This window comes from Stigmatopora argus, chromosome 4 (genome assembly GCF_051989625.1).
Source record: "Stigmatopora argus isolate UIUO_Sarg chromosome 4, RoL_Sarg_1.0, whole genome shotgun sequence".
Taxonomy (NCBI): Eukaryota; Metazoa; Chordata; class Actinopteri; order Syngnathiformes; family Syngnathidae; genus Stigmatopora; species Stigmatopora argus.
In genome coordinates, this window is record NC_135390.1 from 12,203,388 (window position 1) to 12,215,489 (window position 12,102).

The 12,102-nt window shown below is 39.8% G+C and overlaps 1 protein-coding gene across 2 annotated transcripts in view; it reads left to right on the top strand.

Moving 5' to 3' along the window:
* The window catches only part of LOC144073164 (dynein axonemal heavy chain 11), a 34,076-nt gene that overhangs the window by 17,161 nt on the left and 4,813 nt on the right, over positions 1–12,102 (top strand). Inside the window, exons 50-72 of one of the 2 annotated variants that reach the window (XM_077598773.1) lie at positions 79–272; positions 349–511; positions 848–971; positions 1,174–1,316; positions 2,036–2,197; positions 3,169–3,402; positions 3,561–3,707; positions 3,811–3,924; positions 4,006–4,149; positions 4,860–5,042; positions 5,112–5,213; positions 5,321–5,455; positions 6,777–6,950; positions 7,038–7,273; positions 7,418–7,540; positions 9,557–9,761; positions 9,837–10,001; positions 10,182–10,322; positions 10,537–10,707; positions 11,154–11,276; positions 11,394–11,587; positions 11,662–11,810; positions 11,889–12,016. In XM_077598773.1, the coding sequence (XP_077454899.1) occupies positions 79–272; positions 349–511; positions 848–971; positions 1,174–1,316; positions 2,036–2,197; positions 3,169–3,402; positions 3,561–3,707; positions 3,811–3,924; positions 4,006–4,149; positions 4,860–5,042; positions 5,112–5,213; positions 5,321–5,455; positions 6,777–6,950; positions 7,038–7,273; positions 7,418–7,540; positions 9,557–9,761; positions 9,837–10,001; positions 10,182–10,322; positions 10,537–10,707; positions 11,154–11,276; positions 11,394–11,587; positions 11,662–11,810; positions 11,889–12,016 (3,654 nt within the window). The remainder of the gene's footprint in view (positions 1–78; positions 273–348; positions 512–847; positions 972–1,173; positions 1,317–2,035; positions 2,198–3,168; positions 3,403–3,560; positions 3,708–3,810; positions 3,925–4,005; positions 4,150–4,859; positions 5,043–5,111; positions 5,214–5,320; positions 5,456–6,776; positions 6,951–7,037; positions 7,274–7,417; positions 7,541–9,556; positions 9,762–9,836; positions 10,002–10,181; positions 10,323–10,536; positions 10,708–11,153; positions 11,277–11,393; positions 11,588–11,661; positions 11,811–11,888; positions 12,017–12,102) is intronic. The other variant, XM_077598772.1, reaches the window with a different exon arrangement.

Consider the following 12,102-nt stretch of genomic DNA (forward strand, 5'->3'; position numbering starts at 1 on the left):
AAACATGATAAATAGTTGATGTTCATCTTTACTAACCTGATTGACCCAAAAAAAATCCATCTATGTTATTATTTCCAGGAAATTGTGGATGAGAAGGTGACTGAGCAACCTCTTTTATTTTGCCACTTTGCTCAAAAGGGCAAGGAATCCTCTTATACAGTTGTAACAGACTGGTCTGTGCTCAGAACTTTTCTCACTGATGCCCTGGAGAGTTACAATGAACTCAATCCAACCATGAATCTTGTGCTGTTTGAGGACGCAATGCAACATGTGTAAGGAGTCTGTTACATTTTTCCCAATAGGAATAAATGAATGCAAATTCAAACGAAACCACCTGGTTTTCACCAGCTGTCGCATCAGCCGTATCCTGGAGTCTCCGGGAAGTCACGGCTTACTGATTGGAGTTGGGGGTAGTGGGAAGCAGAGTCTGACTCGTCTGGCTGCCTACATTTCTTCTGTAGAAGTGTTCCAAATTACTATACACAAAGGTTACAGCATCCAGGAACTCAAGGTAAACCTGAATACAAGATGGACATGATTTATGTTACAATGTATTAAAATGTGCTCGTCTCTTATTGTTCTATGGATAAACAGGATCTTGATTTGGTTTTCATAAGTATTGACATCGCTGATGAACGAAACGTGAAAAACTTGCATCAATATCCCCTGAGGCTACATGCATGATATTGATTTCATTCCATTTTGTTAAGCTTCTCTGCTGATGCAGGAAATAATTGTCAGATACCATTAAAAGCCACTTGGAAATATTTTAATATCCTTTTAATTTAACAGTTTTTTTGTGGGTAATCTCTACAATCAATTCATTTTGCTGTTTGCTTTTGCTCAGATGGATCTAGTTGGTTTGTTTCTGAAGACGGGCGTCAAGAATCAGCGTGTAGCTCTTCTTGTGACTGATGCGCAAATTCCCGATGAGCGCTTTCTTGTCATTATTAATGACTTACTGTCTTCAGGTGCAATTCTTATTTCACATTCATTCTTGATCACTGCTTCTGCAGTGTTTTTGTTTGTTTCTTTTGTTTATTTAGTACAGAATCTTTTTTTTAACAATTTCAGTCTATTAAATGATTATGAAATCTTCCTTTGCATGAATAATGAAATAAATATTGATCCTATCCGCTCTGGTGTTTGTGATAACAACCCCATTACCTGCAGGAGAAATTCCTGAAGTCTTCAGTGAGGAGGAAATGGAAGGCATTGTATCTGCTGTGAAAGCTGAAGTCCGAGCTCTTGGTCAGCTTGACACCAAAGAGAACTGCTGGGCATTCTTTACAGAAAGAGTCCAACTTCAACTGACGGTACAGTTTTTCCCAAATCTAAACATTATGCTGTTTAAGGTGGACTGTGTGCCGCAAAAATATAACAGATTCAGTCAGACACGGAGGTTAAAAGGAAGGACATTTTTGTTTGGGTCCACACACTTTTTTCCAGCTTTATGCCAGGGGATCCGGTCGTGGCACCGTCTGCTTCATCCAAATGGTTGAGGATCTGTTTGACCTCTTGGCAAAGTTTGTGCGTGTGTTAGGGGGATAGAACGCTGCCAATCTTCTTTTCCTTTACTATGCTACTATGGGTATATTTCTTTTAAGTGATATGTGTTGAAGCAATGAAGCATATTTCTCAGAGTATACAGCACACTTTTTATTTTCCCCCCAAATTTATAAATCGCCTTAAATTTGAACTGTGTTGATGCTTACTGACCTCAAAGCTATTTTGTTGGAGCATATTTGTATTGTGCTCAAGACACACATTTATGAACACAGTATAACAAATGCTAAATACTTAACAATAATAAAGAAAATATTTACAATAACAAATATAAAGTACAAATGAAAAAATAAGTTGATGCAATAATGTACCTTCAATCAGTGTCACCTTATGTATGGGGGAAAGAAAAAAACTTGTCCATTGAGGGTGAGCCTTATATTTTCAAAAATACGGTAAGCATGAAAATATTTCTGGAACTTCTATATTGGGTCGGTAGCGTCACGTCACTGTCTGATTCTTTGTGTTTTAGGTGGTATTGTGTTTGTCACCAGTTGGAAGCAATCTCCGACTAAGGGCCTGTCGATTCCCTGCCCTCATTCAGTGCACCACCATTGACTGGTTCCATCCGTGGAGCTCCGAAGCTTTGCAGTCAGTCAGCTATAGATTCATCCAAGAGATTGATGAAATTGAGGTAACCCTTTACAACGTAATACATTCCCAGTTGAAAGATAATTCTGACACCCAGTAAACTTGTACAAATGAAATGACGATAGAAGTGATCAAAGATGCTTAAGTATTTTCTCCATGACATATACATGTGTAGTCGGTAACAACCCCCTTTTAATTACTGCATTGCAGCTGGATTAACATTTTTATAGATCCCTCATCATTAGTTGTTTTTTGAGGTTCTGACAAATTGCCGAACACATGCCCGAAGACGCACAGTGAGCGCACGCATCACATTGTTTTCCATCATAGCAGCGGAGCGATCACTGAGCGGGATCATTTATGTTAATGAGCAAAGAGTGATTAAGGACATAACGACCCACTAAATAGGCACAGCTGTCACAACCAGGAAGTGTCCTCACGGGCCAGATTGCTATTTTCCACTAAAGCGAGTATGCACATCTGTCCCTGTGTGGATGTTGATCAAGGAGTGGAAATAAAAGGAGCTAAAAAAATAAAAATAAAAATACCAAGATGATGTGTATGATGGTTTAGTGTGAGCTTTGAATTTTCTTCATTTGTTTTGCTTTAATTGATTACTAACTGTGTGATTAATGAAGCCTACGTGTCATTGAGCAGCTCGCATATGATGAATTCCTCATCATATTGGAGAGCTGCAGTCATTGTAGAGCGGGTGCAAAAACTTAGAAGGCATTAGATCCTGTCAACATGCTCCTTGTTTTACAAAATACTGTGTGTTTTTGATGTCTCAGATATTATTTTCATGGAGGTTTCAAAGCCTAATCATTTCTACAAACCTACCACCTAAATTTGAGATTGAGTAAGTCAGGGCCTCTTGAGTAAGATGGAAAAACTTGTAGATGAATTCAAAATTTATGAAGATAATATTTCAGTCCTCCTCAGCTTGTGGATGTTAAACTCTACTTAATCTGCTTCATCCCCCTTTTCCCCCTGCTTGTCTGCTTATTTTTACAGCCTGCTGTCCAGGAATCCATCAGTCTTTTCATGGCCTACGTTCACACCAGTGTCAACCAAGCAAGTGAAAAATACCAGCGCAATGAGAAGAGGCACAATTATACCACCCCCAAGAGCTTTCTCCAGCAAATCACGCTGTACAGGAACCTTCTGCAAAAGTCCCGGGCCCAGCTCCAGCACAAGATGAACCGTCTTGACAGCGGCCTTCAAAAGCTACAGAGCACTGCTGCTCAGGTGGGTGATACAATTTCTTGTATACTTGGAGAAAATATGAATACTGTACTTTGCTGTGGTATGGCAATTAGGCTTAATTTTAATTTATGATCCAAGTAGGTTGCTTGAACGATAACTGATGTTTTATAGCATGTGTAATAACTTTGTTTCTGCCTTAGGTTGAGGATCTAAAAGCAAAATTGGCAGACCAAGAGTCTGATTTGACCTTAAAAAATCAGAATATTGAGGGTCTTATCGCAAAGATTGGACTTCAGACTGAGAGAGTCAGCAGCAAAAAAGAGGCAGCAGATGTTGAGGCGCAAAAGGTGAAATAATACAGTAATTTTCTAATCTACTTGTTGCTCTTCTTTATCATCAACATGTAAATGCTGATAAAGTATCATTATTTTTTGTGGGGGGCTCGTTTAGGTCTCTCTCATCCAGGCAGAAGTGTCTGTTAAACAAAAGGATTGTGAAACAGATCTAGACAAAGCGGAACCTTTACTAACAGCTGCCACTGCGGCACTGAACACCCTCAACAAGGTTTTTTTTTTTATGCTGTTAAAAAGTCAGTCAAATCTGGAGTCCTTCTGCAAGCTGTAAAACCTTAATAACTCTTTTTAGGTAAATCTTACTGAACTGAAGGCCTTCCCCAGCCCTCCCCCAGCCGTCATCAATGTTGCGGCAGCTGTAATGGTTCTACTGGCTCCACGCGGTCGGGTTCCTAAGGATCGGAGCTGGAAAGCAGCGCGGGCCTTCATGGGCAAGGTTAAGCTGTCATCATGTCAGTCACATCTGCCTGATGAATGCCAATCTCATTTTTGTGCTGGCCTTGGCTCTGACCCTGTTCCCCCTCCCTCCCCATACTTACATTAGAGCAGGATGGCTCCATGAATATGCTCACACACTAGGGTGGGGGCACTCTTAATAGGGTTTGGAACAGACGGAAATAACATTTACTTGAATGAACAGGTATCACCGAATCTTTCACCAAACTGGTTAAAATGAAGAATAGCGATAGGTGTACAAGAACAAAAGGTTAAATACAATATTTATGACTAGTGGCCCAAAATGTTACTGAAACCAGTATCATAATATTGATGCGCACAGCATCCCTGACTGGTTAACAGCTGAAGCTGTACATCAGGCAAGAATTTAAAAAAAAATCACTTATAAAGCTTAAACAATTAGTGTCCTCAGTTCACACACACTTATTGAATATTGTCACAAGGAAAAGTGATTAACAACATGATTAACATCACCCTGTCCCAGCTCTTTTTGGCACGTGTTGCAGTCCTAAAATTTGAATTTAGTGATTTATTTTTCAAAAACATTTGATCATTATATACATGACCTTTTCTTTATGGTGCATTCAAAGCTGAAAATGATTTGCAAATATATTCTGTTTTCATTTCTGTTTAACACAACATCCCAACTTCATTTGAATTTGCGGCTGTATTAACACATTTTCCAATCAGGTGGATGATTTTCTGCAAACCCTAATATCATATGACAAGGAGCACATACATGAGTCCTGCTTGAATGTGGTCAAACAGCATTATCTTAAAAAGGCCGATTTCCACCCTGATCAAGTTAGGACCAAATCTACAGCTGCGGCAGGACTCTGTGCCTGGACAATTAACATTGTTCGATACTATGAGGTTGGCAAGCACCTTCTTTATACTGTATTTTTTCTGATTAGCTTTAAATCAGTTGTTTCTTTGCTACAGATTTATTGTGAGGTTATTCCAAAGAGGCAAGCTTTATCTCTCGCTAACACAGAATTAGAAACTGCAACAGCTAAACTGCTGGCCATTCAAAACAAGCTGTTAGTGAGTAAAATTCAATTCTAATTTTGATAGTTTATGTAGAAGATTGAATGCTGATGATGATTCTATGCATGGCTTTTGATCTCTTTTTTTTCCTTGTTGCTCTGTAGGATTTTGATGCTACCCTTCAGAACCTTACCGGTCAGTTTGAGAGGGCTACAGCTGAGAAAATGAGCTGTCAAAAGCATGTAACCCTCACTAACCAGACAATAGAGCTGGCTAACCGATTGGTCACAGGCTTAGAGGTAATTAAATTAAACGGAAAAATCTAAGACCTAAAGGTGTTAGTTGCTTACACTTGCATTTGTCTCTCTGTTGATGTTGTTTTTTTGTATATTTGCATTGAGAATCGCTGGGAATGAAAGCACATCATTGAAATGGCAATGGAATAAGGAAGGAACATTACATATTTTGGCTGGCATGTTGGAAAGCGTCCAATTATAGAGAGGTTCAGAATTTCTAACCCTGCTTTGGGTTGAGCATTTTTTTTCAATTTTACGATACAGCCTGAATTGGTGGCCAGCTGATCGCAGGGCACGAGCAGACAGACAACTATGCACACTCACATTCATACCTAGGGGCAATTTAGAGTGTCCAATCAGCCTACCATGCATGTTTTTGGAATGTGGGAAGAAACCAGAGTACCCGGTGGAAACCCAGGCAGACCCGGGGAGAACATGCAAACTCCACACAGGTGGACGTGACCTGGATTTGAACCCAGGACCCCAGAGCTGTGAGGCCGACATGCTAATCACTCATGCCACCGGGCCGCCCTATTATAAACGTGTATACTATAGATAATACATATTTTAAGATGTTTCATTGCTGTATACTTTCTTCAATCTCGTCAAACTCGTTTAAACCCCCGCCTTCTAGACACTACAGCATATATTACAGTTATAGATGCTAATATCAAGAGATGACCATTCAAGTGATCATTTTGTAAATTCGAATTTCTTATCCCAGAAAACAAATGTGCTTTTCACAGAACAGCTTGGCTTTTAAGCATATCAAGATAAATGTTTTGTCTTTATGGCACTGACCTGGAAGCAATATTGTTCCGACTAATAAATCAGGCCATCTATATTTAATCATTAGCGTATCTCAAAGCTTCAACAGCTGTTGGAAATTAACAATGTCTCACCCCAGACTGAGTCATATTACAGACAATCCATAATACATTAGAGTAAAATTGTAGTGATTTTTAACTGTCTGAGAATTTATTATGTGACATATTCCAGATCAACGGTCCCTTGTAAGGAAATGTCATGAGTGATTAATCACTGTAGAACTGTCACAGGCTTCGTATTGAATCTTGAGATAAATGCTGACGTGATACAGAGTGAATGTGAGACCAAACTTTAAGCACCATTTTAAGGGACGTTTGTTGATGTTGATAGCCACACTTGCCTTTGACTTAGGCTCTCCGTGTAGTAAAATGCATTATAACTGCAGTAAACTGTTATTATGGGTGCATTTATGGAACTGTAATTTTCCTGACGTTTATCTTGATGAACCGTTTGTATCGAAATCTTGATCCGTTGTTTTGTGTTTCTTGTCCTTCAGTCAGAAAAGGAACGTTGGTTAAAGACGCTTGTTCAGTACGAGCAGCAACAGAAAACCCTTTGTGGTGATGTGGCCCTCACGTCAGCATTTGTCTCCTACATGGGATACTTTACCAGGCAATATCGTAGGGAACTGCTCATTGAAAAATGGATCCCTTTCCTCAAATTTCAGAAGGTCAACTGTGTAGCTGTGAAACCACTTTTACAAGTCTCATTGCTACCTCTAGCGCTGAGTGACATTAATCCATGGTTTCCGTTCCAGGGCTCTGTACCCCTGACAGATGGCCTGGATCCCATCCTCATGCTTACAGATGATGTCACTGTGGCTGCTTGGCATAACCAGGGCTTGCCAAATGATAGGATGTCAACTGAGAATGCTGCCATCCTGTCCACCAGTGAGCGCTGGCCACTCATGGTTGATCCACAACACCAGGGCGTTAAGTGGATACGAACCCAGAAAGGCCCCAAGCTGAAGGTGGTGCAACAGGGACAAAAAGGGTGAGAAGATGCTATGTTGTGACATGTATGCATGAAATCCGCTTTTTTAATGAGACAAAATTATTTCTCTTTATACTGCAAAGTAACCATATAGTTAAGGAAGACACGGACCTGCCATCTTGGTTTTGTTTTCTTATTCAACAGGTACCTTGATGTAATAGAAGAGGCACTAGCCTGTGGTGAAACAGTTTTAATTGAGAATGTACAGGAAAAAATTGACCCAGTCTTGGAACCTCTCCTGGGCAAAAACACCATCAAAAGGGGAAGGTAAGCAGATGGTTGAGTGCCCATGAGCAGTGGAACATCAGCAAGATTTGATGGAACACATTACCATCGCCTGTTTTTTAATAAATGTGCAGCATGTGTACTGAATCCATGAATGCAATGTATTGATCAACCCCTCAAGACAGGTGATGATAGATGTATATTTGTGTGTTCATATTCTTTAGGGCTGATGAATATTGAACAGCTGAGCCTCATTGTTAAGTCAGAAAGTAGAGCATTCATGGTTATGTATTAGGAATCAGGCCTTGCAGGAAATGTAGTAGGAACCAGTAAATGCAGTTGCCCTCTATCGTGAAGGCAAATTCAATTTGGCTTTAAAATATTCTGAAGAATTTACTGCATGTTAAAAATATGTGTCCCTGGACTCGAGAATGCTTCTAAATATTTATTCATTTTCCGGGCTCATCGTTCTCATGAGGTTTGCGGGGGTGCTGAAGCCTCCCAGTATGGGCAGTAGGCTGGGTACACCCTCAATTGGTTGTCAGCCAATCACAGGGCACAATGAGAAAAACTACCACTCACATACTACACATTCATACCTATGGAAAATTTGGAGTGTTCAATCAGCCTACCACGCATGCTTTGAGGATGTGGGAGTAAACTGAAGTACCCTGAAAAACCCACACAGGCATAGGGCGAATATGCAAACTCCACATAGAAAGGCCGCAGCTCAGGGTTGAAACGTGGATCTCAGAACTATGAGGCGGTCACGCTGTGTCGCCCTGTCTTATCAGAATTTTAACCTATGTACTATTTCAGGTTTTTGTACATTACAAAACATTGCCTCAGCCCAAACTCTAGAGTCAACTTCACGCTGGTTGCCACCAAACTTACAGTTGGCTGTGCATATAGCTTTGATATGTGTATGACTGTGAGTATGAAGTATGAAGCTTCCTTTTGAGTGTCCGTAGTGCTTCCTCTGACGTCCCGTCTGTCTTGAGAACACAATTTTTCATAATAGATCGGCTGATCAGTTTATCCCTATTAGATGACCTGCACACTTGTTTCTGTCGATGATTAATACAACCAGCGGGGCCAGTCATGATGGATCTGGTGGGGCTTCACAGCTGAAGTTCATTAATAATTGGAATGTTGTAGTGTTTGAAGTAATGAATACTAATTATTCCTTTCATGGCTGACGGAAGACTACAAGACAATCCATCAGCAAAGTTTAATTTGGTGGAGTAATGGTTCCATCAATAGTACATTAATTCCAGCTCGTGAAGATAGAGAGTTGAAACCGTAGGAAGCGAGGAACATGCGCTGTAGAAGCATGGCCTTGCCTGACATCCTAGTGGTAATTAGAGAAAAATTAAAAGCCACAAAGTTTGTCACACTTGTATAATTTAATTGAAATGCAGGGGTTGATAAATATTGACTCGGAAGGAAATTATCTTTTATATTTACCTCATCTTAAGAACTGTGTACCTAACGTAAGTTGGTGTAAAGTTAGTTCTGTTGAAAAATGCAATATATATATATATATATATATATATATATATATATACATATATATACATATATATATATATACATATATATATCATATATATTATATATATATATATATATATATATATATATATATATATATATATATATATATATATATATATATATAAATATATAAATATAGTACATTGCTGACGTAACAAAGGCGCTTCTTCCTTCTGTTTTCCTTTCATTCGTGGATGTGTATCCATACAATGCTATGGAAAAAAAGTATAAGAAATTATTTGGCCCCTTCTCAAATTTTCAAATTTCACCACTTTCATGTTTAAAGTTATCCAACAAATACACATTACCCAAGTAAACATGAAATGCAGTTTTGATGAGCATTATTCAAGGCTGTAAGAAAAGCAGAAGGATGGGAAGTTGAGTCAAGAAATGTTGTATTCATCTAGGGAATGTCAACTCAGATTGTGTTCAATTTATTTGAATATTTTGATGAAGTGGCATAATTTACTGGTATGAGATGAGTCTTTTCTCCTCATCTAGGTACATACAGATTGGTGGCAAGGAATGTGAATACAACAGTAATTTCCATCTTATTCTGCACACCAAACTGGCCAATCCCCATTTCCCTCCTGAGCTTCAGGCTCAAACGACACTCATCAACTTCATGGTGACCCCAGCTGGTCTGGAGGAGCAGCTGCTAGGACAAGTAGTCTCCCAGGAAAGGCCTGACCTTGAAGACCTAAAAGTAAAGCCCCACACTTAGTGAATTTCCATATAAGGCTATGAGAAAGTAACATCTAATATGTGCACTATGTCAAAGATGGAGCTGAGCAGGCAACAGAACCACTTTAAGATTGAACTTAAAAGGTTGGAGGATGACCTGCTTAGTCGCCTATCTACAGCTTGTGGTAATTTCTTGGGCGATATTTCTCTGGTGGAGCAACTGGAGAACACCAAGACCACAGCTGCCCACATTCAAGATAAGGTAGTGCTCCTCATGCATATCAGAGTCGCAGTCAAGTGTTTTTAATTTCACAAGGCAGCCCGTGACTCATCTTTTGTTAAACTTCTGCTAAACGGATGCAGTTTGGAATATGTGTAATGAACAGCTTTTGGAGCATGACTGAGAGGCTCATAGCTCATTCCGTGCGTTTCGATCACACAGGTGGTGGAGGCCCGGGAGAATGAGACAAAGATCAACGAGGCTCGGGAAATATACCGCCCTGCTGCTGAAAGAGCATCACTCCTCTTCTTCATCATCAATGACCTCAACAAAATTAACCCTATGTACCAGTTTTCTCTCAAGGTTTTACAACCTTTCATCCCTTAGTTCCTTGTCCAGGCCCCGTTTGGTCAATCTAATTGTTTTGATTAGGTGTCTGTTTTAGAATATTTTTTGTTTAATATATTTTATTCCACATTTGTAGCTCAGTTGCACTGTGCAGATATTTAGTTTCATTGTTTAGCTACTCTGTTGACAATATTTTTGCAAATATGTTTTGTTTTCTTTTTACTTGCAGAGTTTTATCACAGTATTTAGCAAAGCAATGGAGTGTGCAGAATGTGAGGGGGATGTAACCAGTAGAGTTGCTGCTCTCACCGAGGCCATCACCTATTCTGTATTCCTCTACACCAGCCAGGGCCTGTTTGAGAGAGACAAGTTAACCTTCTTGTCACACACTGCCTTCCAGGTGAGGGACTTTGCGCCACCTTGGAGGTGGAGCGTCCTGTCATCCTTATCAATCAAAATATATTTCTGCCCCCACATTAACTTCAATTAAAAGCAGTCAACAGGACTATACGCTGCTATTGATTACCTCTCACACCTTCCTCACCTGCTGTTGTTCCGACAGTCGTTTCTGACAAGGGGGTTGGTCCCGTTGGCTGAATGAAATTATCTGTCATTGTGGCTACTTTTTTTTCATCAATGAGATTTGCACTAGTAGTGGTGAAGCTGTCCTTCACATTACTATTTTGCATTCAGGTCCTCGGCAAATTGTAGAAATAGTATGGTAATTTGGAGTTTCTTTCAAATTGTTGGCAAAGACAGATTTCCAGTGAAGTTAGAACATTGTATAAAATGGTGAATAAGAATTTTAAAATCTCTTCCGACCTATGTATGTCCAAATCCTTCCAGATACAGCTCAAGCAGAACCTGATCGATGCACAGGAATTTGACTTTCTACTGCGTTTCCCGGTGGAAGCTAGCAAAGTTAGCCCAGTATCCTTTCTTTCACCACTTTCCTGGGGAGCCATTAAGGTATCTTCCTTTGGAGAGGATAATAGTTGAAGTTAATAACAGCCATCAGTATTTATTTCTGTGTCCTACTTTGTAGTATCGAGAGTGTTGACAGTATGACTTTTCATGTGACTACAGGCTATATCTTCAATGGAGGAGTTTAATGGACTGGATCGGGACATTGAAAGTTCACACAAACGCTGGAGGAAAATTGTTGAATCTAGTTTTCCTGAAAAAGAAAGACTTCCACAGGATTGGAAAAATAAGAGCTGCATTCAGAAGCTTATCATCCTGAGAGCCCTGCGCCCTGATAGGGTGATTTACACACTCAGGTGAATATTAGCCGAAGCATCTCGTTGAGTCTTAGTTTGTTTCCAGTATGACAATAATCTTTTGTTTCTTGCAGGGATTTTGTGGGGAACTGCATGGGAGCAAAATATCTTGAACCTGCAAGGTTGAAATTTGCCAAGTTTTACGAAAGTAGCAGCCCCTCAACACCTATGTTTTTTATCCTCTCACCTGGTGTTGATCCACTGAAGGATGTAGAGAAACTTGGTATAATAAACCAGTTCCAATATCTGCAATTTCTTGTGCATAGGAAATATTATATACGGTATTATAATTGTTTTATAGGACTAAGGCTGGGATTGTCCATTGAATTGGGCAATTTGCACAATGTTTCGCTGGGACAAGGCCAGGAAGACGTAGCTGAGCAAGTGCTAAGGAATTCCTCTAAACTTGGGCACTGGGTCATTCTGCAGGTAAAAAGGATTGCTTTTTACTGACCGTCCAATGTATTTTCACCAGGCTACTCTTTCAGCCAAAGGAACTAATGACATTATCTCCA